Source organism: Erpetoichthys calabaricus, chromosome 9, assembly GCF_900747795.2.
Source record: "Erpetoichthys calabaricus chromosome 9, fErpCal1.3, whole genome shotgun sequence".
NCBI classification, from domain to species: domain Eukaryota; kingdom Metazoa; phylum Chordata; class Cladistia; order Polypteriformes; family Polypteridae; genus Erpetoichthys; species Erpetoichthys calabaricus.
The window spans coordinates 95,489,245-95,516,783 of NC_041402.2; the positions used below are offsets into that span (position 1 = coordinate 95,489,245).

At 37.1% G+C, this 27,539-nt stretch overlaps 2 protein-coding genes across 5 annotated transcripts in view; one reads left to right on the forward strand and one right to left on the reverse strand.

The window, feature by feature from the left end:
- The window catches only part of arhgef5 (Rho guanine nucleotide exchange factor (GEF) 5), a 101,966-nt gene extending 75,089 nt beyond the window's left edge, over positions 1 to 26,877 (forward strand). For all 4 annotated transcript variants that reach the window (XM_051932084.1, XM_051932086.1, XM_051932085.1 and 1 more), the window contains exons 11-17: positions 922 to 996; positions 17,050 to 17,139; positions 17,287 to 17,432; positions 22,916 to 23,077; positions 23,558 to 23,628; positions 26,019 to 26,123; positions 26,205 to 26,877. In XM_051932084.1, the coding sequence (XP_051788044.1) occupies positions 922 to 996; positions 17,050 to 17,139; positions 17,287 to 17,432; positions 22,916 to 23,077; positions 23,558 to 23,628; positions 26,019 to 26,123; positions 26,205 to 26,356 (801 nt within the window). In that variant the 3' untranslated portion in view covers positions 26,357 to 26,877. The remainder of the gene's footprint in view (positions 1 to 921; positions 997 to 17,049; positions 17,140 to 17,286; positions 17,433 to 22,915; positions 23,078 to 23,557; positions 23,629 to 26,018; positions 26,124 to 26,204) is intronic.
- The window catches only part of fam131bb (family with sequence similarity 131 member Bb), an 87,694-nt gene that overhangs the window by 8,753 nt on the left and 51,402 nt on the right, over positions 1 to 27,539 (reverse strand). The gene's annotated exons all lie outside the window — the stretch shown is intronic.

The window sequence follows — 27,539 nt, forward strand, 5'->3', positions numbered from 1 at the left end:
TCTTACTCTGTTCTGTGCTTGCATGGACTGGGTGTTGGGCAGGGTTGTGGGGTCCAGCAGCTGTGGGGCATCTATTGGTGAAGAGAAATTCACTAATCTTGACTTTGCTGATGATGATGTGATGGAGGCTCTGATCAGGGCTCTGCAATGTGAGGAAGCATCAATTACAGCACTATGGCCATGTGGCACAATTCCCTGAGAGTGATCTGGCTCACAGGATCCTCATTGTTGAGGACTCAAGCAGTTGGACCAGGCCAAGGGGACGCCCATGTAACACCTGGCTGTGGCAGATAGATGGTCATTTTTGGAGGGTGCGACTGGACCATGTGTCTGCCTGGGGGATTACCAACCAGCATACCGAGCTGTTCCGTCATGTGGTGGGTGCAGCAACACTCTGTACCAGTGCATGCTCCCCAACCTGACTTGACCTGCTGTTCAATGTACTCCTAATGGACTTGATAGAACATAAGAAATTTGACAAACAAGATGAGACCATTCAGTTCATCAAGCCTGTTTGTTTAGCTAATAGCTAAGCTGTCCCAATATCTCATCCAGATTTTTCTTAAAGGTTGTCAAGGTTTCTGCTGCAACTACATGTCTTGTTAGTTAATTCCAGAGTTCCACATCTCTTTACATAAAGAAGTGCTTCCTGGCTTCAGTTTTAAATGCACTTCCCCTTAATTTCTACTAATGTCCTTGAGTACGTGATTCACACAATTGATGTAGCTTGCAATTACAGTATGTCCCACAAAAAAGTGGTCTGGGATGCATTATGTGTTCAGAAATCCATGAATTCCTACAGTATCCATCTCTATGAATCATCAGATCTTCAAATTTTGTACTATATATTTTGGACAATTTTTGTGCCACTGCCTTCTTAGCTTTGTCTTTTCTTATTATTCTGACATTTGTGTCTTTAAGAACATTTTGAAGAAAACGTTACCTGGTTCCAGAGAGGAGGAACAAGCAACAAGTGCTCTTCATGGTCTGGAAAAGGTATGGCTCCATTTCTTCAACTGATTTGCTCATCACATTCATATTAACCTGCAATATATTACACATGAATTTATGCTGCAGAAAAGTATATTACAAAACATATTCAGAATCTGCAATGAAACTAAAAGTTTATGAAACCAAGACCATGTTACCCAAACCCCGGCTCTATTATTTTTACACAACAAAATATGAAAGATGAAGAATAACGTGGCTGTTTGCCTAAGTAATGAAAGGTGTGTTTGCTTTATAGAAGAGGGGAGCACATGTAGCAGATGGCAAGAGTCCTACATTTGCCAGAAAGGGCCAGGAGCCAAAAAGGATATTATTTAGAGCAGAGTGACAGTTGGTACTGCAGAGAATGACTGTGTAGTTTATAGCCAAGGCAGAAAAATCCAATTTTGAATTATTTATTATCTGTGTGTCATTGTGACCCTGCATTTGATGAGGAAGGTTTCAGAATGTTATAGTAGGTTGTTATTTACTTGGTCAATACTTAAATTATTTTAATCAAGTGGCTCCCAATCATATTTATGGAGGCTTAATTAAAGGTGAATAGCTTTATTCACATAAAGCCAATTTTTATAGACAATAGAATGGTCCACTTATAGGTATTTATAAACCTTGAAAAACATAATTAACTGACCAAATTTAAGGAAGAAGTTATTACCAAGATTTGAAGATGTCAGGTTATTATACACATGCCTATTTGGAAGCTAACTTTCAGTAATTATAAGAATGAATGCATAATTGTGATTATTTTTGACTGAGTGTCAGCTTCAGATGATATTAATTTAAAAGGAATGTGATCTGTACACAAAAAATCAATGTAAGTAAAAGTATTTGATCATACTCCTATACCTTTTACACAGTAGGCAAACAGCGTAAATCATATCTAATTTGACCCTCATGCAAGTGTGAGTGTGGATGTATCCATGAATGGAATCTTCAATGGACTGAGACTCTGTCCATGGCTGTTTCCTGATTTACACCCAGTGGGAAAAACACTGGTCCATTACTCTGAATTGGATTAAGTGAGTTTCACAATGCTAAACATCCATCCATCCATTTTCCAACCCGCTGAATCTGAACACAGGGTCATGGGGGTCTGCTGGAGCCAATCCCAACCAACACAGGGAACAAGGCAGGAACTAATCCTGGGAAGGGTGCCAACCCACCGCAGGACACACACAAACACACCCACACACCAAGCACACACTAGGGCCAATTTAGAATCGCCAGTCCACCTAACCAGCATGTCTTTGGACTGTGGGAGGAAACTGGAGTGCCCGGAGGAAACCTACGCAGACATGGGGAGAACATGCAAACTCCACGCAGGGAGGACCCGGGAAGCAAACCCAGGTCTGCCAACTGCGAGGCAGCAGTGCTACCCACTGGGCCACTGTGCCACCTCCATGCTAAACATTCATTTAATTAAAATTAATTTTGCAACTTGTGCTACACATATGTTTCTAAGCAAATAATATAAAATGTTTTAAATGTGTTGAAACCCAGTCCTTCCATTTTACATAACTTTTGAGGAGATGAGGTTGGATAGCCAACCTGTGTCTCAATCCCAATGTGCACCATTTTCACACAGGCATGGAGATGTCATTTTGAGTTTTACACTGAATGATAACTACAGTTTTACAATGTATTAGAAAAATATTAATTGAGAGAATTTATTTGGAGCAAAGCCAACTGCAGTGTGTCTTTTGAAACTTTAATAAATATATTTGTATCTGCTTTATTAATTTTTTGTTCACTTTGATGTGCAGCCTTCTGGTCTAAGAGCTCATAAGAAATTAAATTTAAAGAAGTAAAGAGATTTCAATATCCTTCAAATGAAAACCGTAAAAAAGTCATGCACTGTAAAATGTAGCCCAGTATCTCAACATGCATTTAAATTTTTTGCCTCCTACCAAAACAGAGGCTTCTGTGTACAAGTACATTTTCTCAGTCTTAACCTTAGATAGAACTTGCATAAATAGAACTTCATTTGTCCCCAGGGGGAAATCTGGCTTTTTACAGATGCTCTTGGAATAAGTAAATATATAAATAGATAAATGAATATATTTGCACACACTATGGTCTGAACACACACCACAATGACTTTAGAGGAAGAAAATTTTTGACTTGGCTGTTAGAATTCTCTGTTTTGCTACTACCTCCTGGGGGTCCAGAGTGTGCTCCATAACTAGGCCTGTCATTTTAATTAACTTGCTGATTTGACGGTCCTCTTTTGAAGTGATGTTACTGGTCCAGCACACCACAGCACAGAAAATTACACAGGTCATCACAGAATGGTAGAAGAGGTGAAAGATGTCACTTTAGACATTAAAGGAACGCAGTCTCCTAAGAAAAAAGAGTTTGCTCTGCCCTTTCATATATAGTTTCTCTGTGTTCTCAGACCAGTCCAACCTGTCATTAATGCGGACCTTCAAGTACTTGTAGGAATGCCCTACCTTTACCGCCACTCTTTGAGTAGTGACCGGAAATAGAGGCTCTTTGGTGTGGTGAAAGCCAATAATCAGTTTCTTGGTTTTGCTGATATTAAGGTGCAGACAATTTTCTTTGCACCAAGATACAAAGTTCTTCACCTGACTCCTATACTCTGTCTCATCCCACTTGTTAATACACCCGAAAAGTGCAGAATCATTTCAGAATTTTTGCAAGTGACATGACCTGGTGTTATATTTTTAGTTGGAAGTCTACAGAGTAAAGAGAAAAGTAGACAGTAATGTTCCTTTCGGTGCACCAGTGATGCTCACATTTGTATCAGAAACACAGTCCTTGAGTCTCACAAACTGTTGTCTGTCTGACAGATAGTCCATTATCCAGGACACCATAGGCTTATCCACCTACATATCTCTGAATGTATCCCTTAACATTGATGGCTGGATGGTATTGAAGGCACTGGAGAAATCAAAAAACATAATTCTCACAGTGCTGCCAGTTTTGTGATAATTAGCCATGTGGAGAAGATAGATAATTGCATCCACCTTACCAGTTTTTGTCAGATAGGCAAACTGCAGTGGGTCCAGATGGTCTACCTCAACTCATATAGTCCAGGACTAGTCTCTCAAAGTTCTTCATGATGTAAGACATAAGTACTATTGGTCTGTAGTCATTAGGCGAAGAAGTGCCTGTCTTCTTTGGAACAGGAAGGATGTTCTCCACAGCAGTGTCATTTTCTAGAGCCTTAAGGACAGACTGAACTGTGCTTTCCAATTCGTATATGTTTGCATCAGTTTAGAGAGTAATGTAAAAATAAAATGTTTTTCCAAGACGTAATGCGTAAAATAATCACATAATCTGAGGATAGTAGTTTGTAATTTGCAGTGGGCAAGAAAAATGTGATTTTTAAATGAGAAGGGACAAATAGATGGTGTTATGATGTCTTTTACTTTAATACATTCTGTTAAAGGTGTCATCTCAATTACATTTTGGATGAGATTTTAAAGTGAAAACATGTCTCATCACACAATTCAGAATTTTTAATGCTGCAGGTTTTAGCACAAAGGCCAATTCTTTTTTTCTGTTCATTATAATGAAAATGTAAGATGGAGATTGCCAATGCTATGAAACTGACATGATTCAGGTTGGGAACAATTTGAGGCTAGCTGCCTCTTGATTCTAGTTCGTACTTGTTGTTTTGTTGTTTCCTGTGGTCTGTAAAACAGGAAAGTGAAGTCATTAGTCTTGTTACATTCTATGGGTACAGTATCACTCCTTACTGTTGCTAAATAAACAAACCAGTTAAGGGGGATGAATTGGAGACAGTGCTGCCGAGAAGAGTCTGCAGGGGGTGGCGGGAAGTGGTCTTGATTGCTGCACACTATTTAAAGGGATGATGCAGCATTCAGAAGATATGGATCAGAGTGGAGTTGCAGCAGTTTTTCACACACAGTGTCTAAGTGCATAGAGTATCAAGAAATGTAGCTGTTCTGAGTAATGCTGCTCAGAAGTATAATGTGCCATAACGTTTGTTTGTAGAATGTATGTATGATATTATTTATCTGCTTATGATAGAATTATCCTAAATTGATAGCATTCTCCATAATTAATTTATTGTATCTTCCATAGTACTAGAATAATATGTTAGTGTTTGGCCAACCCTAAAGCACTAAAAGAACCCCTCCTGATTATCACAGGCAATTTCCCACATGGGCTGGAGCCTAGCTTGGCAACACTGAGTGATAGACAAGGTCCAGTCTTGGACAAGGTTCCAGTCCATTGCAGAGCCAGCTCACGAAAACAACCACATGGAGCCACTTGGGAGGCATATAAAAAAATATGTGAGACATTTGCAAAAAAAAAATGCTTTGCACCCAAAAAATATTTAATTATTAAAATATTAGCACATCTTTTAAAAACGTCTAGAGAGATGACAATAGCCAAGCTTATGAAACACATTTGAGTGCACCTTAAGTTTTTATGTGATTACCATTCCCATAGTTAGCTAATACTGTGAATTACTAGAATTATTTTTGCTTTACGCTATTAATACTAATAATAGTTTCTTGGGGTTTGAAGTATTACATATTTTGAAACAAAGTTTGTCTTTAACATCTACCATGGGTCACACGTAGGTCTGAAACCCATCCTTCATCCTCATAGGTTCTTTAGACCATGCAAGTAACCTAAACTGCAAATCATTTTTACCCAGTCAGTTAAGTCACTTGTGTGTCTGTTTTTTGGTGATATTATTAAAGTCCCAGGTGGATGCAGGGACATAAGATGCTAAGGACAAACCTGATCATGTCTATATGAATGGTATTAAATACATAAAAATAATTTTCTAGGCATCAAAAAGAAAAGATGAAATACTAGGATTTATTAACATTCAACATATTTAGATTTAGACTGGACATAATGCTCTAATTTGGGTAATTGTTCTTAAATAAAACAGTTTATTTATGAAATGCAGAAAAAAATGGTGTCAATTATTAATTGCAGCAGATAAAAAGTCATTCGTCTTACTTGTCGTTATGCCACCGTACAGATAGGTAGTTTACTTTGTACCTATTAGCACATTACTAAATGAAAATGCAGTTTATCTCCTTATGTAGTATTACAGTGGGTTTTCCTTCACGAAGACATCAAAAATGAATTTATAGCAGCATACCATGAGGTTTAGTTCATTGAAAAAATAACAACTGGAATAAAAATCAACTTCGAGAAATTAGCCTAATGATTTAAAACACCTTTAGAAGCCTTACATGTCTCTAATTATCTGCAAAAGCTGAAAGTGATAGGTTAAATTGCATTGATGGATTGAACATTTAAAGGTGTGAAAAAAATTAAATCCATTACAGAGCCAATGATCTGTTTTTAAAGGAGCTTTTCAAACAAAGATAGAATGGATGTGAATTATGTGAAATTATTGGATAACATGTCTAGTAGCTAGAGGTTTCTGAGGGATGAAGTCAAAGCAGCATTAAATTTGCTGCTGAACTGCAGGTCACAGCACTGATTATCAATCATAACCCACAGAGTAAAGAAAAGAGATTAAGACATTGCCATTGGGATACTGAATGACAGAAACATTTTATTGTAAATGTGGATAAAGGCGCATGATGGATTAAGTCAAACAGATTGAGAGATATATGTTTTAGAAGATAAGAAGTGCTATTCTCCCATTAAAAATGGCACAGGGAAATGTAAAAGAACAGAATCTGAGTAACCCAACTGTCAGAACACTAGTGGTGAAATGACTTGTGAAGAGTGTTACGATCAAAGGCAAAGCAGCAGGCTGAGTAGGAACACTCTTAGCATGGAGTAACACATGTGGGGAGGATTACACAGAATACAGAAGGCATCATGAGAACTGTATAAAACCCTGGGCTTTTGATGGGATATTAATACTTACACAAGCACTTTCTAAGGTACTGCACATCTGCCTTTTCATATAAATGACTTTCAAATCTATGCAACATCATATGTGCTGATGGTGCTATTTTAAAATCAAATTGTCACTACAATCATTTATGTCTTTGTATTTATGTAAAAATTAAAGCAACTTTGAATATGCTGTGCTAGTGACAGGCATGTTTGTATTAGGGTTGCTGGGGTCTTCATGGGTGACATTGTGACTGGTGTATGAAAAATGAGCCATCACCCATAAAATATGAAGGCTACAATGGTACTTTATTCAGAAACATGCAGTTGATTAAGCAGGCATAACAGCAAGCTACAATTGCTTAACTGAAAGCTGGGTGCCATGAAATGGTGGAGCTCATATAGCCATATTAAAATGCACAACTCATTGCACATTGCCATAAATGAAATGTTGTTCCAAGTGACCCAACAGAGTGCTCCTTCAGTTAGGAAAAAAGTAAGAAAGTGCATTTGCAGTTGGCTAAGGAACATAAGCATTGAGCAAAGACTGAAAAATTATCGTCTGTTATGATGAATCTCTGTTCCTGATGTATTTCATAATAAGCCTAAAAGCTTATGGCTCCATCCTGCTTTATGTCAGAAATGTAGGGTTGTGATGATTACCCCACTGATTTTACAGCTTCAGCATGTTCTGAAATTTAGCAAATCACTATTAATTAAGTTTACCTAAAAAAGTGACAACACTATATATAAAACATACACATTTCTTCAATATAATACTGGGATACAATGAGCCTATAATGGAATAAATAGATAGACAAAATGAGTACATCTTGACACAGGGCTAAATTGACACTAACTCAGATTTATTTCCCTAAATTTGCCAGAACAGCCTGTACTATATAGGTGTGCTCAGATGTACAATCAGACAGGTTTTCCACCCTCCAGTCCTTGTTGAAGTGATTGAAAAAAAAAAGTGAAAATGAAATGGAAATAAATATGTTTCTCTGCTCAACTAATGTCAAGAGGCTGAATAAATAAGCTTATTCAACATTATTTCTGACATTGCATAATAAAAAATGTATCTGACATTAAATAAAATTGAAAAGTTGGAATTTGCACAGTAGTAAATTATTAAGTTCAAGTTTTGATTTATTGAAAGGTTTATGGATATTTGTACTTGCTTGTCTGACTACTTGAATGTATCACCACACATGAGTACCATGATCAACAAGTATTAGACATACTGTATTTTAACAAGACATATTTTACATACACAAAAATATAAATTAAGTTAACCCCACAGTTAAACAGAGAGAATTTAGGTTGGTTAGCATAATAATCGTAAGAATAAAAGTCCATTAACTTAATTGTGTAATATCCAGTTGACAGCATTATTATTAGTTTAATGATTTAGTTAGATGAGTCAGATGTGCTTCATGTCCTTGGTGCATCAAAGACATTATTTAGCATATGAACCAGATGAACCGGGTATGTCCTGTAAGCAAGGATGATTAAACAACTCTCCATCATGGTTTACTTGCCCCTTTTTTCTAACAGCCAATTGCATGCTGTATGAAGTATTCAGATGAAGTCTCAGACCATTTTTCTTTTTTCCATTTTGACGTGGTAGGTAAATCATGAGACATCAGACAGATGAAACTTTCTTCGGCTTGTGAGGTCCAAAGCACCCACGTTCCTTATTCCTTGTTCCTGTATTTGTATATAGTACATTGTACTTCCAAATGGTTGTCAACTCTCATGCACACAGAGCTAGCCCAATGACTAAAGACAAAACAAACATTTTATTAGAGCAAGTGGCAGAGTAGCTTGTGGGTATGTTAGACAATGGAACTGGTTTCCATCGCAAGATGATGTTAATGAAGGTTCCGACTGAAGATTGCTGGAAAAGTAATGTAATGCCATAGCCTTTAGCCAGAAATATTCAGTCACCTGGCCTTTTCTGCTAGGTATTCATAATTCATGTTTTCCAGAATGAGTGCATGAACTGTCTTTCCAGCAGTGCTGGCAAATACTTCCTTATTCCATCTTAGAGTGACATTGGAGAAAAGAGCAGGAATTTCATTTAATGGACATTTACAAAAGCAGTGTAAAGTTTTGCCTAAACATTAAAATGTTATTGGCTTTAAACTTTGTGTTTACATTGGTTTGATCAGTACAACTTCTGATTGGCTTTGGGATTGTAGATTGTTAACCTGAGGCATTGTATTGCGCAGGATGAAATTGTGTTTGCTGTAGTCTGTTGCAAATGCACTCTCCAGTATACTTTATTTGTTATAAATAAAAAATACTATCAGTTTTATTTGTTTTGTAATAATACACCAGCCACCCTATGAAAACCCAATTCCTCCCTAATAAATTTTCAGGTGCTGAGCCTGCACTGAGTGAGACAATGTGGTCTAAATGCAGTACCGTGCTAGGTTATTTTGCGCCCTAGGCCAAGCTTATTAGTGAGCTAACCAACTGTTCGGTAGCTAATCTGTGCCACTGGGTTTTCCTCCCCGCTTATGATCTGCACCCTAGGCAAATGCTTAATTCGCCTTAAGGGTGGCACTGACACTGGCTAAATTTCATGTTAATACTTCAAATTGTAACGTTCTTGTGTTTGCTGCTGACAAGTTTAATCTTGATCGACAGCTCAAATTAGTTTTGTATTCTCTTCCCCTTATATGCATTTCCATTTCTAAATCAGTGTATATTAGTTATTTAAACTTGAAATATGGATAGCACTGTGGCAGGTGCTGCTGCCTCACAGCTCCAGGAGGTTGAGTTTGAATCCCAGTCTGGTCAGTGTCCCTTTTATCATATCTTTCCTGCATATGTGTGGGATAGGTTACAGTATTTACTTGATATGAATGAGTGAAGGGTTGAGGGTTTGGAATTGGGTTATTCCATGAACTGTTCCCATGGTGCTAGGAGAGAGTCCAGCACATCATAGCCCACAATTTGGATTAAGTGGGATCAATAACCAGATCTCTGTGACCATAACAAACAATGCAGTAAGCAGGTATCACTGCCCTCATAATTCTAAAATGACTGAAGATGGTTACGAGCATCTTAGTACACACAGATTGATATTGCAGTATGACCATATGCGTGTCATTTTCCTAAACAGTGAGACACTGATCAACCTTTGGCTTAAAACTTGGCTTCATCTATGTAGTCTGTAGTATATTACCACTGAGCTAACTCCAGAGGGAAAAAAAACATTTTTGAAAGTATACTGAAATATTTAGAATTGGAATTGTGCATCCAAGATTAGCAATTTCTGTGTATTTTAGGAGAGTACAGAAAATAGATTAATTTAAGTATGATATGGAACAATGATATGTTTTAAATTAGTAGGAGACCCCATATATTTTAAGCAATACAATCACTTTTTTCATTATTGGCTTATTTTATAGCCCAAGTTTAATGAATCTAATTCAAAGTAGAGTTGGCCAGATGGAAGATTGCACATCACAAAATCATAGTAATGGAAATGGGAAATGCATTAAACTCATTAGAGTAGGCATAAGTAGAGGGTGGAGAGCCCAGTAAAGAAAATGATTCTCCAGAGAATATATCCCAAAAGAAGAATGTTGCATTTAAAGCAAATGTATGAAAACATAATGAACCATTCTTAGAAATACTCGCAACTATTTTTAGTTAAGTAGTGAATTAGTGAAAGTAGTGAAAGAGACATTGAGCTGTTTGCATGGAAAATGAATGTAAGTTTAGAACTGATATATGCTAAAATATATATTTTTTAAACATCAGGCAAGGATGGTATTATTACTAATTCTATTAATTTTACTAAAAATTAACAATAAAGCCAAAGCATTAAAATTTTATATTTTGTTCAGTTTTATTAAAATTAGTTTAAATATCTTCAGATTTAACTGAAATGGCAAGGAAGAAGTGGGATAGTCAGAGAGATGCAGAAAGTAGACGAGAGTACAAGGAGATAAGGCACAAGGTGAAGAGAGAGGTGGCGAAGGCTAAAGAAAAGGCGTATGATGAGTTGTATGAGAGGCTGGACACTAAGGAGGGAGAAAAGGACCTGTACCGATTGACTAGACAGAGGGACTGAGTTGGGAAAGATGTGCAGCAGGTTAGGGTAATAAAGGATAAAGATGGAAACGTACTCATAAGCGAGGAGGGTGTGTTAAGCAGATGGAAAGAGTACTTTGAGAGGCTGATGAATGAAGAGAACGAGAGAGAGAAGAGGTTGGATGATATGGTGATAGTGAATCAGGAAATGCAACGGATTAGCAAGGAGTAAGTAAGGACAGCTATGAAGAGGATGAAGAATGGAAAAGCCATTGGTCCAGATGACATACCTATGGAAGCATGGAGGTGTTTAGGAGAGATGGCAGTGGAGTTTTTAACCAGATTGTTTAATGAAATCTTGGAAAGTGAGAGGATGCCTGAGGAGTGGAAAAGAAGTGTACTGGTGCCGATATTTAAGAATAAGGGGGATGTGCAGGACTGTAGTAACTATACGGGGATAAAATTGATGAGCCACAGCATGAAGTTATGGGAAAGAGTAGTAGAAGCTAGGTTAAGAAGTGAGGTGATGATTAGATAGATAGATAGATAGATAGATAGATAGATAGATAGATAGATAGATAGATAGATAGATAGATAGATAGACAGACAGACAGACAGACAGACAGACAGACAGACAGACAGACAGACAGACAGACAGACAGATAGATAGATAGATAGATAGATAGATAGATAGATAGATAGATAGATAGATAGATAGATAGATACTTTATTAAGTAAGGAAATTCACAAATGATTAGTGAGCAGCAATATGGTTTCATGCCAAGAAAGAGCACAAAAGATGTGATGTTTGCTCTGAGGGTGTTGATGGAGAAGTACAGAGAAGGCCAGAAGGAGTTGCATTGCGTCTTTGTGGACCTGGAGAAAGCATATGACAGGGTGCCTCGAGAGGAGTTGTGGTATTGTTTGAGGAAGTCGGGAGTGGCAGAGAAGTACGTAAGAGTTGTACAGGATATGTACGAGGGAGGTGTGACAGTGGTGAGGTCTGCAATGGGAGTGATAGATGCATTCAAGGTGGAGGTGGGATTACATCAGGGATTGGCTCTGAGCCCTTTCTTATTTGCAATGGTGATGGACAGGTTGACAGACGAGATTAGACAGGAATCCCCGTGGACTATGATGTTTGCTGATGACATTGTGATCTGTAGCAATAGTAGGGAGCAGGTTGAGGAGACCCTGGAGAGGTGGAGATATGCTCTAGAGAGGAGAGGAATGAAGGTCAGTAGACAGAATACATATATGTAAATGAGAAGGAGGTCAGTGGAATGGTGAGGACGCAAAGAGTAGAGTTGGCAAAGGTGGATGAGCTTAAATACTTGGGATCAACAGTACAGAATAATGGGGATTGTGGAAGAGAGGTGAAAAAGAGAGTGCAGGCAGGGTTGAATGGGTGGAGAAGAGTTTCAGGAGTGATTTGTGACAGACAGATATCAGCAAGAGTGAAAGGGAAGGTCTACAGGACAGTAGTGAGACCAGCTATGTTATATGGGTTGGAGACGGTGGCACTGACCAGAAAGCAGGAGACAGAGCTGGAGGTAGCAGAGTTGAAGATGCTAAGATTTGCATTGGGTGTGACGAGGATGGATAGGATTAGAAATGAGTACATTAGAGGGCCAGCTCAAGTTGGACGGTTGGGAGACAAAGTCAGAGAGGCGAGATTGCTTTGGTTTGGACATGTACAGAGGAGAGATGCTGAGTATATTGGGAGAAGGATGCTAAGGATAGAGCTGCCAGGCAAGAGAAAAAGGGGAAGGCCTAAGAGAAGGTTTATGGATGTGGTGAGAGAGGACATGCAGGTGATGGGTGCAACAGAACAAGATACAGAGGACAGAAAAATATGGAAGAAGATGATCCGCTGTGGCGACCCCTAACGGGAGCAGCCGAAAGAAGAAGAAGAAGATCTTCGGATTTAACTTGATTTGATCTTCACTTTTTCGTTCTTTAATTTGTTGCAATGTACACTTAATATTCTTATTTGGATTTCTCATCATCAATATCAAAATGGAAAATCCTTTTAATTAACTGTAAACAAAAAATTTAATAAGTCACTCCCATTAGTTATTATTTTATAAAGTCACCTTTGGTAGAAATTGCTACAATGAGTTTTTAGCAAATGTCTCTGCCAGATAAGTATATTTAGACGATATCATATTTTACTAATTTTCTTAGAAATAATTATTTTAGTTTCCATTCCTTGTGGGAAGCATTTTTTACTGCCTGGGCCACATGGTCATAAAGGACCGAGGCTACAGCTTTATTTTAAAGTTACTCTAATATTACCTTTGTTACATGTTTTGGTTTATTGTTCTGGTCTCATTTTCCTCATATGTTACTAACAAAGTTCATGATAAAGAGCCATTTTTGTCCTTCAATGATGATCAAACTCTGCTTCATTGTTTCAAAATGTCTTGTATTGATTACTGTAATTCCCTCTTTATTGGCCTTCCTGCAAAATGTGTACAGAAGCTACAGTACATTCAGAACTCTGCAGCCAGAGTCTTCACCTACACAAAGCGTTTTGCTCACATCTCCCCTGTTCTCTCCCAACTTCACTGGTTACTGGTTCCGTCAAGGATTAAATTCAAGATTCTGCTTCTCACCTTCAAAGCCCTACATAACTTTGCTTCTCTCTACCTCACTCAGCTCAGCTCCATACACTCCTTGTCGCTCTCTCAGGTCCTCACGCAGTAATCTCCTTACTGTCCCACGCACCAGACTATCCACCCTGGCAGGCAGGTCCTTTGGTGTTATGGCCCCTCAACTCTAAACTCTCTTCCTCAGTCTCTCCGAGATTGCTCCTCTTTCTCCACCTTTATATCTCAACTCAAAAAATTCCTCTTCAACGAACTTTTGTCTTCTGTGTGATCTTTTTTTCCCCATCTATATGTAAAGCAACCTTGGGTTTGTGAAAAGCACTCTATAAATGCAGCTTATTATTATTATTAATTTTCACAAAGTGTAAAGAGCAAAAGTATGGCTTCCTTGGTGTTTATTCAGATTTATCGCCATCAGAATGTCCTCCTTGGCCCCATTCTGATCAGAATAATATTAGTTCTTGATACATTCCTGATTTTGATATACTTTCTGTTTTCTTCAAAGATGCAAATTGTACTGGCTGTTCTATACCATCTTTGGTGTACTGCACTGCATAGACTTGTCTGGGGAGGTTTAAACTGGAAGCACAAGTATCAGTCATTTTCTAATCTGCTTAGTTCTGAAAAAGTTTGTGAGGGGTGTTGGAGCCTATTCTAGCTGGCATAGTGCAAAAGGCAGAAACTCCCCTGGACAGGGCACCAGCCCACTGCACGGCAAACATACACACAAACCAACCACACATTAGGGCAAATTTAGTGTCATCAAGCGACATAACCAGCATGTCTGTAGATGGAAACTGGAGTACCCGGAGGAAACCTACATAGACATGGGAGAACATGCAAACTCCACACAGGGAGGAACCAGAACGTGAACCCTGGTCTCCTTACTACCAGGCAGCAACTCTAAAATTGCGCCACCATGTTGCCCAAACACAAATGTTCCAAAAAAATATCAGTCCTCATTTTAATGTCAAAAATAAGGCCCTCTAGCTTTCTAGCCCCATCAGTACAGTAAACTGGAAAATTCAGGTTGCACATGCACATACTCATACTCAAGTGTAAACCTAGAACAATGCAGGGCCAATACAGCAACCCATTGTGCCAGAAACAGGCTTACAGAACCCAGCATGTAGACAATCTCACATATTACAAAAAGCAGTGTTTTTTTAAATAAAAAAATTACATTTAGCATATGAAATAAAATTGGAAAAAAATGCTTAAGAAAACAAAGTTACAGGTTGTTATTAAGTATTTTAATGACAAGTTAAATAACAGAAAGAAGCTTATTACTTATTTTTCGCAAGATTTGGTGGGGCTTAGCCCTGCTGGCCCTAAATACAGAAATGCTACTGATCTTAATACTGTATTACCATTTTCATATTACATAAAGACTGACAAGAGACACTCCCTGGGACTTGTGTAGCTTGTTTATTTTTGTAATTCTATATACAATATATTTTTTTTAATATTTCTGTTCTTATATATCTTATATATAAAAGTCTACATGTGGAAGTGTGTGTCTGTTCGGCCTGGAAGTGAGAGGTGGAGTCGGGGTGGCGGCTCCACCTCCAAGGAAACAGAAAATTCTTTTAGCCGCTACTAACACAAACGGGGCCAACACATCAGCAAAACGAAACCTCCGAAGAAAGACAAAGTCGCTTAGCCGCTAACATCAGCGTAACAGTATCCCTTTTACTTTTCTTCCTGCCACTAATGCACAAACAATGTGAGCACATCGGCAAAACGAATTCTCCTAGGAGAGAGATGCCCAGAGTAGTTCCTTTCAATTACCTGACATCTCTACATTTCAGTTTTTTTTTCTTACGATTTCAGTAGTTTCTAGGACCCCAGGCTTTTTACAGCATTTTAACATTTTCACATCTGTTGAATTCTGAGTAATATTTGGGAGAACTTGTTTCATTGAAATAGCTAAGATTAATGGTAACGGTCCCAAAACATTACAAAACAGACCAGATCTTAGAGGTGGCTAGCACAAACCTCAATATCTTCAGATGCCACCATCATAATTATGTAAGATATATAAGATATATCTTCTCATATATAAGATAATGTGTTGTATAAGACTTGCACTTAACAAAAAGGATACCATTTTTATCAAAAAGATCATTTTTGTTCCTATCAAAGCATAGTATTTCGATACATTTGGTTCCAGTGTGTCTTCCTTGTGTCTTCTGACAAAGACAAATTCAATATTTCATATCATTTTTTTCAAATACTTGTTTCAATTTTCCACTCTACCAATTTTTCAAGCGTTTTCTCCCTTCATCACATCTGTGGTAATTGCTTTACAGCAAACACAAGTCTCATGGTGGCCTCTTTGGCTAATGTTTTTCTAACCTGTTTGCACATTTAAAGTGCTGTGCCATTTTAACATGGTTTAGTAAGCAGCTTGTTTAGGTTGCTTAGCAACAAGTTCTGCACATCTACGGGATAGCACTCATTACGGCAATTTTCAGGGAAATGCTGTAATTCACAAGCTGTCGGTCTACAGTACAATAGTGGCTTAGTGTCCTCAAGCTCCCTGAGTTACTTGCTTACTTCTTGTTTGTTTGATCATTAGCATCTCTTTGACTGTCTCACACCTTGTGTATTTTTCCATAGATGTTTGTTGACTGCTAACTGTTTCTTTCCAGCCAAGGCCTTGAAATCACAGAGTTGTCTGTTTCTAGTGTTTCAGTCAGCTTTATCTTTCCATTACAAACAGTCTCAGTAGAGGATGGCTCTTCTGAAAGTAGATATACTGTATGCACTTTTATAGGGGAAAAACTACATTCTCAGAGGTGCATGGTGAGTTATTAACTTGTAAGGATTATAGTGCTTCTCTGCAAAGATTCACAGCTGTACCATAAAGTATTTTCTTAATTTCTTTATACTGAGCTTTATTAGGCCTGGTGAATTTTATAATGTTTTCATATTTTCTTCATTTTTTTGATTTCATTTAATATTTTTCAGGAACCTTATTGATATTGCTATCACAGATTTGAATTTGTTTTCCTTTGTCTTTGTAAAATAGCTTTTAAAAAATAAATGCAATGAATATTTACAAAGTTAGCTATTTAATGTCTTTTTGTTATTATTTCAAATTAATTTTGAAATGTCTATGGAAATATGAGAGTGGTACAATATTTAGTATTATTCCATATTAATAGAGTCCCAAGCATTTTTCTATGCGTTCATTTAGTATTATTCCATATTAACAGAGTCCCAAGCTTTTTCTATGCTTCTCGTGTCTCCGTGGGTTTTCGACAGGGTCTTTTCCCATCTAAAAATATGCAGGTTTGGCTGGTGAATGAAAATGCTTTCTGATTTAGGTTTGATTGTAAAATGAATGATTAAATGTGACATTTATTCAACATTTTAAAATTATTAAATTTTGTATGCTCATCAATGGGAAGTAAAAGCTCTTTATATACATGGAAAGGTAAAATGATCTGCTTATTGTTAAAAAAAAAAAAGGTTAGAGAAAAGATTATACAGTGTTTATGATTTTTTATTCATCTCAATTCATTTTTCATTTACTTTTTCTTAGCTTATTCAGCAGAGCAATGAGAGTATCAGGCAAATGCGCAGTATTGAAAACCTTGTGTCTCTTAGCAGAAGGGTGGACTTCCAGTGCAGAGTAAGTGCCTATTTGTTTCCTTTGATGTTTGCTTTCCTACTGTTCAATTACATTTATTGCCTTGTCCACTGTCTATCTTAATTCATGTTTATGTATGATGCCTCTGAGTAGCGTGTTGAAGGTTTCTCTCATGTGCTTCCCTTGCAGATATTTCCTTTGGTCTCACAGGCTCGTTGGTTACAGAAAGAAGGTGAGGTCACTCATCTTTTGGAAGAAGGGAATGGTCGAATTAGCAAGAAAAGTGTATACCTCCACCTCTTTAATGATGTCCTGCTGCTATCACACCCTAAAGAGTAAGGACTTACCTGCAAATATTCTTTTATTCTAATGTATATTTCGCAGTCTTATCTCTTTGTTAAGCTTTCATTCATTCATTCATTTTCTACCTCTTATCCAAAGCTGGGGGCAACAGTCGTGAGGCCTATATGTCCTTTTCCCCAGCCACACTTGCCAACTCATACTGGGGGATTCCAAGGTGTTCCCATTTTTAATTAGATGCCAGTTTATGTCTTCAGATGCACTCTTTGCTTAAATCATATTCTGATACTCTTCTCACCTGTCCTGAAATCTACACTGTTAGCAATAGACAAAGCATTTAATTTACTTTTTAGATTTAATTATTTTAAAATAAAAGAATTAACTGCAATGCATTACAAGTGTAATCAAGAAAATAAGGTAAAGAAAAGTGACAGCCCTACAAAAACCCATCAAGTTTTTAAAACACTCCACCCAAAAATTATATATTTTTTAAAATATTACTTACCCCATATAGTTTGTAGAAATATTTTTTTTTTGTGGAGAATTTTTTTATGGTGGCCAAGAAAAGGTTTTTGTGGATGAATTACATACTGAATATTTTTACAATTCCTGCCTTGCTCCCTGTGTTGGCTGGGATTGGCTCCAGCAGACTCCCGTGACCCTGTATTAAGATTAAGTGGGTTGGATAATGAATGGATGGATGGATGGATATTTTTACAATGGCAAAAACCTGAAACATGTCCAAAGAAAAAAAAAATTCTTGCCTATCTTGTGTTGCCTAATTCACATCCATTTGTATCCAATCCAATTCACTTTCATTTGTATGGTCAAAACATGCAAAATGTGTGCATTTTTACTCAAATATTATTAACAGTTATTTCCTGGAAAGATGGCTTTCAAAGTGAATGGGAAATATGTCACCACTACAAACTAAATGGGATAAGTAAAAATTTTAAAAATATTATTTCTGGGCTGAGTATAAAGGATTATGACAGGTCAATTCCAGCAGCAGTGGATCCAAAGCGAAACAAGGTTCAAATGTGTATCGTAGTGCAGTTATATCTTAATGTATTTATTTCTAAACCTATTGATTCCATTAGAGCAGGGGTCCCCAATCACCGGTCCGCGACCCACTACTGGGCCGCAGCCGTCTGACAGCCGGGCCGCAATAGAACTGCTGGCAACGGAGACTCACTCAGACTTTTCAGAACGCTTGGCGGGCGGGGCTTTGTAGCGGCGCAGAGAGAGGAGAGAGACCGAGGTGAGAGAGTATTACAACAAAAGTATTTTTATGGTCCCGACAGTTTCCCCATATGACACGAGTCTATAGAAATCGTGTTACTACGAAGTACATTCAGCAGATGCTTTCAGTACAACGAAGTGACCTTGAAATGCCTGAATGAATCATCCACAGAGCAGTTAGATCAGAAACATTGTAAAAAAAATGCTTTCTTCGAACTTTCCTCGTACTGTTTTTTTTTTTTTCTGTTTTTGTTGTCTGTGGTTTTCATTGATTCCTTTTGCTTATTGCTTGTCAACATTTGAAAAACATCCATTGGAATTTAAGTCATTGTCACCCTCCTATAGAAATGGCAGACACGAAAAAAAGATTGCAGTGTTTGTGATGCGCAATCTGTTGGATTGGCAAATGTAAAGCATATGTCTTTGTTATATGCAAAAAAAGAAGAAAAATCTCAGGTTGCAAACGTATGCGAACTGCTTAATAACTTAATAATAATAGAAATGTTATGTAAATTGTGTATAAAACTGCCCCCCCCTACCCAATCCCCCGACCGGTCCGTGGAAAAATTTGCATCTAATAAAGTGGTCCTTGCTGTCAAAAAGGTTGGGGACCACTGCATTAGAGGATCAAACGCCATAGATGAGATGCCAGTCCAACTCAATGTAGTCTTAAAGTTAAATGCATGCTACCTCAAACTGGGTCAAACTTGAGTCACCAGTTGAGTCACCATTTAGTATAACATACATGTCCTATTTCAATTAACAATTACCATTTTTACAGGTCACAGAGAAAGAGGTGATCCAATGTGACTTACACATTTAAATGATTGTTACTCCATTTCTGGGTCGCATTGGGCACGCTCATGCACACACCCACGCAGGGATTTTTGAGAGTTGTCAGTTAGCCTGATGTATGTAGGACAGACTGGTATTATACATCTAGCCAAGCTGGAACCCAGATCCTGACTTGGCAAGCTGCTTCCAGACACTCTCTTTGCCAGCTAAAATGTCTCAGCTTGCCAGACAGGGCTTCATCATTGTGCCTAATGTGATAAAATGATCTGATAAGATAATAACAAGATCGATACTGGACGTTGTAACATAGCAACAATGTGTCCTGAAGGCATGAGTTGGATACCCAAGATCTGAACAAAAAAACATAAATTAAGGATGAGCAACACTGATGCACAGAATATTGCACCAGTGGTCAACCAAGAGGATGGACTATTCTGTAACCAAGAAGCCAATAGCAAGAGCCCTAGTCCTTCCTTTAAAAACATCAACCCCACCCTAGCTGACTGCATCCGTCTATCGGCTCATTGCTGAACCTGGCCATAATCTTTGCTATCCGAAGCAGAAGCCCTAGTGGCCACAACAAAGGTTAAAGCAATCTCTTCTGTTCCAAAGGGTAACCTGAGTTGGACTGGAAAAAATTTAATTCCTTCCCTAACAGGAGTTAAACCAAGGGTGCTATTAGTCCAAACCTTGCTATGATAGCAACCTTATGTTCGTTTATCTTACAACAGCAGCTGACTGATCGCTATTATGATTGGTGTTGTTTATTTTTTTGTATACTTTCCTGAGGAGTTTTTCAGACATCTTCGTGGTGATTCAGGTGCATTCAACAGTGCAGAAAGCATATCATTCCAGCCAGTATTTTATATGTGCTTTAGAAATGTGCATCTCATTGGCCAAACCACACAAACTCATCATCTTCATCCATATCATTAATTCTGGTGAGGAAAGCTCACACCTCAGTCTCCTTCACCTCTATTAATTTTAAGTGATTAAACATGCACACACACACACGCCTGGAGTCAAGCCAATGTTTAGCACTTGATTATATTCCTGGAAAAATCCACCATCCTTTGCTTCAGAGTCTTCTATAAACTGTTGTCCCTTCTGAACTACTCTACTCCAAATGTGGTGGTTTTTCATTTTGTCTATGCCTTGGTTATGTTCCATGTATTTTGTGTGTGATCCTCCAAGAGTCCAGGTTACCTGCCAATCACCATCAGGAATTGCAAAGATATAAATATATGAATATTTGCCTATATCCATCTTCTATTATCCTTATTATATAAATAAATTGTTTATTTTATTTATTTTAACAATCATGTCTGGGTTATTTGTGAAAGTAAGTCTTCTGCCATGACTGAATCCCAAGACAGAACATAAAAGTGTTAATGTAGACTTTCACTGATTTAGATCAGATCAAATCTCTTCACATTTCTTGTGTCTTTGCCAGAAACTGAATCAGTGAGCACTCACTCACCTTACATTCAACTTCATCTTGTTGATTGTTTTAATTAATTAACAGCATTGTCAAAAGTAAAAATGGTAATTAATTAACTTAGTGATCACACACCCCACACTAAACTAGTGTGCTGTCCCTGGGAAGGACAGGTTAAATAACTCTCTTACCTAAAACTAACATGAACATCTTTGGAATCAAAAGAAAGTCAGAATTCCCTAAAACACAAGAAAAGTCATAGAAACACAAGGGAAACATGCAGCTACAAATACAAACCAGTGAGAAAGATATCCTGAATGCTGGATCCATGACGCAGCAGTGCTTCCTATGCTTGGAAACAAATGAAAGGAAAATATGAACAACAAAATGAACAAGACATAACCTACTTCTAAATAAAAATTCATTATCTAGCATTTGATAAAATGGAAACTACCTTGTTTGGTATTTCTGATTTGATAAATTGTAAACAGAAACGTGCCATCTTCATTAATTGAATGTGTTATCCAGCAACAAACCTAGAGTGATCATTTTTCTAAAGTAATTTACCAAATAATTTTTGACTAACTTGGTGTACACACTGAAATGAAAATGAAGTTTTACATAAGGTTGTAGTATAGTAGGTCTGCTGCTGAGAAAAAAAACTATGTGTGTGTTTGCCCTCTTCTAGCCAGGCTTATCCCGTTCATGACTATCGATGATGTCAGGTTCAAGAGGCTCCCCAAATGGAAGAGAGAGCATGGAGCTGACCCGCACTGTCATAAAGGTGCAAGTCAGAAACCAGTTCCAGGATGTCAGTCTGTTGTAGGTCACATTGGCATACAAACCCATACTCATTCACTCCAATTTAATTTAAAGTTGCTAGCCAGCCTAACCTGCATGTCTCTGGGACTTGGGCGAAAACCAGAATATACAGCACAGTGTGATAATGATGGGCAAAACAAAAAACAGCAGAAAGTACAGTACAAATTTCAGGCATTTAACAAAAAGGCATCTGGGACATTCTAACAATACTGATCATGTAGGAATTACTGAGGTACTTGTAATGGATTTAACTGTTTAATTGCCAAAGAAAGTATTGTCAGCCTATATTCTTTCAGTATTTTTAAAGACCATAAAATATTCACTATTGCTGTCTTTCTCAGTGTTTCTAATCAGAACTACAGGATTTTACAGGTATTTTACAGATGTGTTTAATGAAAAAAGTCTGAATTAGCAAAGGCCACCCTAATTTGAGGCATTTATACACAATGTAATGATTTACATCATAATTTTTAAAGTCTAAATTTTCTCGATAGCAATGGAAATTTGTCATTCTTCACCCTCTGATAGAAGTCCATAGAGAGCTAGATTGATAGTAAAGGATCTGAAATGAAAAATAATATCAGTTTTGTAATCACCAACCTTGAAATACTTAAAAAAAAAGTATCACACATGCTTATGTCTGAAATATGTTATTTTTTAATTTTTGGGAATGTCTGTTAGAGGGCTAGGACGATCTGTAAATGAATGATATATCAGAAGTATTATATCCATGATCAGCAACCTGGAAATAGCATTAAAAAGACACTCCACATGCCTATATTAATGAATCGAAGTTTTGTGAAAAGGAGTCATTTTGACCCCTCGTATTCCATTAGAGGTGAACCTATGGGTCAGTTGATGGTGGCATGTACAACTTCAAGTTCTTCTGATCATTATTACTGAAGACACCTATAGGTTTACTTTTTATCATAAGTGTATAATTCTTGACCAAAAAATGTTCCAAAAATTGTCTACAATTTAAGGTTTTTGGGCCTACAGGGCCAAACATAGGGAAAACCCCAAGAAGCTCAATGTCTTGTATAACTAGACATCAAAATGAATCGTCATGAGTCATATTTGGGTATTTTCTCATAGTGGTGAATCAAGGAGCACCAGGCAAAGCGTTCAAAAGTAATTCTTTTGAACACAATATGTAGACTTGTTTGGGACAAATATCAGGACACTTTGACTCTTTGATATTCTTGTATCCTCTCTTGGCAGAGGAGGTCGTTTCTCAGTTTTTGAGTACAACTCAACAAGAAAGCTACGGGTGGAAAACTGCCAGATGAAACTTCACTCACTACAGAAGAACCTTTTCCAGCTTCACTTATTTGAGACCAGCGAGGGGTGCAAGGCCTCTTTCGTTTTTCGCACTGAAAAGCAGTAAGTTAGTCTTTATAAACTTGTTATACGTATGGTATTCTTCTTTAGCTATAAATGCTAAGAATTATTTTAGTTTAATCATGAAACTTGTGCTCAGTTGCACAGGTGAAAATGCATACACAATTTACACCAGTAACCAGCACTTTACAATAAGTGTTGTAGTAATCTGTAATTACCCATTAATATAGAGTAAGGAGATACTCAAACTGAGTTTCAAAATAAGCTGGATGACATATCTGGAAACTTTGCAGTCAAAATGAACACTGTATATGTTAAAGTGTAAATTTTCTGAAAATTACACTACATCCTAAAAATGTTAATTCTGTAATCTTAAAAATTATTTTTTCATCAATTCAGCCTTATTACATCATGCCATGTAATCATGTATACTGAAACTTGTGTTCCTGTAGTTCACATGAATAGTTTTCTAGCTTTCTAGTTGAACTAATAAATTGAAATCATACATTATTGTCTCAACAGAAGTGAAAAATTTCGGTGGATCTCTGCCCTCTCACCTCCTCCTCCCAAGATCGATTATTTTGGCTGTAATGGTAAGTTTGCTTCAGAAAACAACAGGTACTCTAATCTGAATAAGACCACTATCCATTACAGGCCAAATTATTTCATACACATACAATCTGCTTAATTACTAACTGTGTTACTCTTGAAAATTAAAGCCAGAAAAACTTAGACAATTTCAACTACACTTTGAAGGTATCCCAATAGGAATTGAGACACCAACAAGCTGCCACACTACTGATTGCTCAAATTTGATATTCACACGAGTTATTCATACTCACTTAATATTTATTTTTAAGCTTCACATTGATACATCTCTTTTCCAACCTTTGTGCGTCTGAAATAATGCACATGGTGTCTAAACACAATTTTTTCACAGAATCACTGACATGCCATGCTAGTTCCACCAATGTCAGGCAGAAGGCCAGAGCCAGTGCTCAACAGATGTGAAACACTCACACTTGCACCCACACATAATGGACTAGTTTAGCATTGCCATGTAGCCTAACATGCATGCTATGAAGTGGGAGAAAATTTTATTCCTGCCTTATGCCTAATGCCATTGAAATAGGCTCCATCTCATCACAGATGTATTTGCAATTAACACATTGGCAAAAATGAATGAACGTACAGGGGAAGATTTTTCATTCATAGGGTTGTACCAAAGGTAATAAATATACTAATTATACAATTCAATAAATTTATCATATTTACTTTTTTGTCTGTCACTGCTACAGCCCATTCAGATGTCTTCATATATGCAATGACTATAAAAATATGAACCCACTTAGAAGTTTTCTCATTTTATTATTATACAATATTGAATCACAGTGGATTTAATTTTCTCTGACACCAATCAACAGAAAAAGACTCTTTAATTTCAAAGTAAGAACAGATCACTGCAAAGAGTCCAAAATGATTACAAATATAAGACACAAAATAATTGATCACATAAGTATTCACCGCCTTCAAGTAGATTCAGCTTTGGCTGCCATGACAGCCTTGAGTCTACGTTGACAGGTCTGTATCAGCTTTGCACATCTGGACACTGCAGTTTTTTCCCATTTTACTTTATAAAACTGATCAAGCTCTGTCACGTTTGCTGGGGATCATGAGTGAACAGCCTGTTTTAAGTCCAACCACAAATTCTCATCAGGACTGAAATCTGGACTCTGCCTTGGTCACAGCAGGGCATGAACTTTGTTTTTAAGCCATCTTCTCAGAAGATGTATATTTCTTGAAGACTGCTTCCCACTATCCTGTATTTTGCTGCATTCCTTTTACCATCTACCCTGACAAACCTAGGCCTATTGCAAAGAAGTATCATCACAGCATGATTCTGTCACCACCACACTTTATGGTGGGAATGGCGTGTTTTTGATAATGTGCAGTGGTCAAACATGATGTTTAGTTTGATGGCCAACAAGCTCAATTGTGGTTCCATTAGAATGTAGAACCTTCTTCCAGCTGAATTCACTGTCTCTCGTGTGCCTTAGAAATTCTATCCAAAATGTCTAGTGTTATCATATGCTTTTTATTACTATTATAATCAGCCTAAACCTCTTGACTAGAGACAGATAATCTCCTTTTAACTAATTATGCAAATTCTAAAAACAATTGTCTGGCATTAGTGGTGATATAGATGTGTCATATTAAAGGGAGTAATCATTTATTTTATATTTATAAATAATTTAGATCACTTTGCAGTAGTAGGGTGTTGTACCATGTTAGCCATTATGGATGCAATGAGAAGTGAAGCAAAATGACACCTTTTATTGGCTAACTAAAAAGATTAAAATATGCAAGCTTTTGAGGCAGCTCATCCCCCTTCTTCAGGCAAGATGTAATCATGAAGAAGGGAACTGAGCTGCCTTGAAAGCTCACATATTGTAATCTTTTTAGTTAGTTAATTAAAGGTGTCATTTTGCTTGACTTCTGATCACTTTGCAGAGATTTTTTACTTTGACATTAAATTGTCTTTTCTGTTGATAAATATCTAAAAAGACAAATTAAATCCATTGTGATTCATGGCTGTATAACAACAAAACATGAAAGCTTCTAAATAATAATATAATATAAAAGATAATATTCTTTAAAGCACTGAATATTTTTTAGTCATTAGTGTATATCAGCCATAGAAATTTCTTCATTTAGAAGAAATTTAGTCACTGCATGTTGTTGAAACAACATGTTCTAGTCAGACATTTGCTTGCACTGAACTTCCAACACATAACCAAGGCAGGTGTGGTCATTTTTAATTGAGGTGTCGGAAAAGAGATGGAACTATTAGTTACAAAACTGTGCATTTCCACCATAGTCGTTACTTTTACTAAAACCCCTTATATTCACATTTCTAGTAAATAAATTATACCCTTTTCACTTAACAGAATGACCTTCTTAAATAAAGGTTGTTATCTTATAGATTGTAAGCAGGTCCAGTGTATACGAGCATATGTTGCCCAGCAGCCAGATGAACTATCTTTGGAGAAAGCTGACCTCCTCCTTGTCCACCAGCAGACCTCTGATGGTAAGCACACTAAGCCTAGAAATGGAGATGTGCTAGTTTTTAGCTTGGCTGGCTAAACTATTCTTTGTTCTGTCACTACAGGCTGGACTGAGGGCACCCGAGTGAGTGATGGTGAAAGAGGCTGGTTTCCAAATTCTCACATTGACCTTATTGTCAGCCATCAAGCACGCCTGAGAAATCTGAAAGAGAGGCAAAGAATAGTTAATGCCACCTGTCGACGGCCAAATTCGTGACCATGATGAGTCTTACTAATAGCATATGACATACAAAAAACTGCTACGGCACTGCTCAGTATTATAACTTTCCATTTAAGATGATGGTTGTTAATTTCCCAGCTCCCTATCATTGATACTTTGGGATGCCACTGTAACATGGTTTTTTCCCATCAGGTTAGAGGGAAAACAAGTAATATAACTGTTTTTTTTGTTGTCTATTTCCTTTCATCTACTGCATTTGCACCTTGTGTAATTCTTTTCAGTTCTAGTCAGTCCACAAAAGGAGCTTCTTCATGCTTTGTCTAAGTTTGCACATTCACTTGATGCACTACATTATAAAATTCAAAAGATTAATGATTTTCTTTTTGCAAGCTGAAAGCTATTTAAGCAAAACTTTTAATCTAATGTGTTTATGTTATATAATATTAAAACTGTTGTAAAAAGCAAAATAAATGTTTTCCTATAAAAATGCACCTAATCTTTTAAGTCTGTGTAAAAGGAAAGGAAAAGTCAATATCTTTGGAGTAATATGTACATTTTTAGAAAGTATCACCTACTTAATAATCATATATCACTATTTATAGCACACTGTAAGAAGACAATTTTAGCCTGAATGAAGCAATATAAAGAAAGCAATGTTGACACACAGATTTTCTGGCAGTGAATGTGCAACGTCTGCAAATTTAGCCAAATAGCTGATTTCTGCAAATCCCCTCTGGATGAATTAGTGTGTCTAATTTTAACACCTACAGACCCAAAATGAAAATGATCGGAGTTGATTAGTTATTATAGTTTTTCTAGCACTTGAAATAATATTACACCAATTCAGTGATCTATATTTATAACTACTACTTTTATAATTTTGATTAACTTTGAAATTTGTTTATCAGAAAACTATAAAGGCATTTCTTTTCTACCATTTCTTATCATGCTTCATCTAACACAGTGTCTCAAGAAAACTTTGAGTGCATGGCAGAAACCAAACACAGACAGGACACTAGTCCTTTATAAGATACACTCATTCATACAGGCCGGATTAAAGCCACTAAGTGACTGAAGACACACATCTTAGGTACATGGGAGGAAATCACAGTCCTTGGTGGATAAAGCCAGTGGAAACATCCTTCATTCTTAATTTATGATTAAATTGAATATATAATATAAATATCCACTGATCCATCCATCCAACCAGGGATTGTGT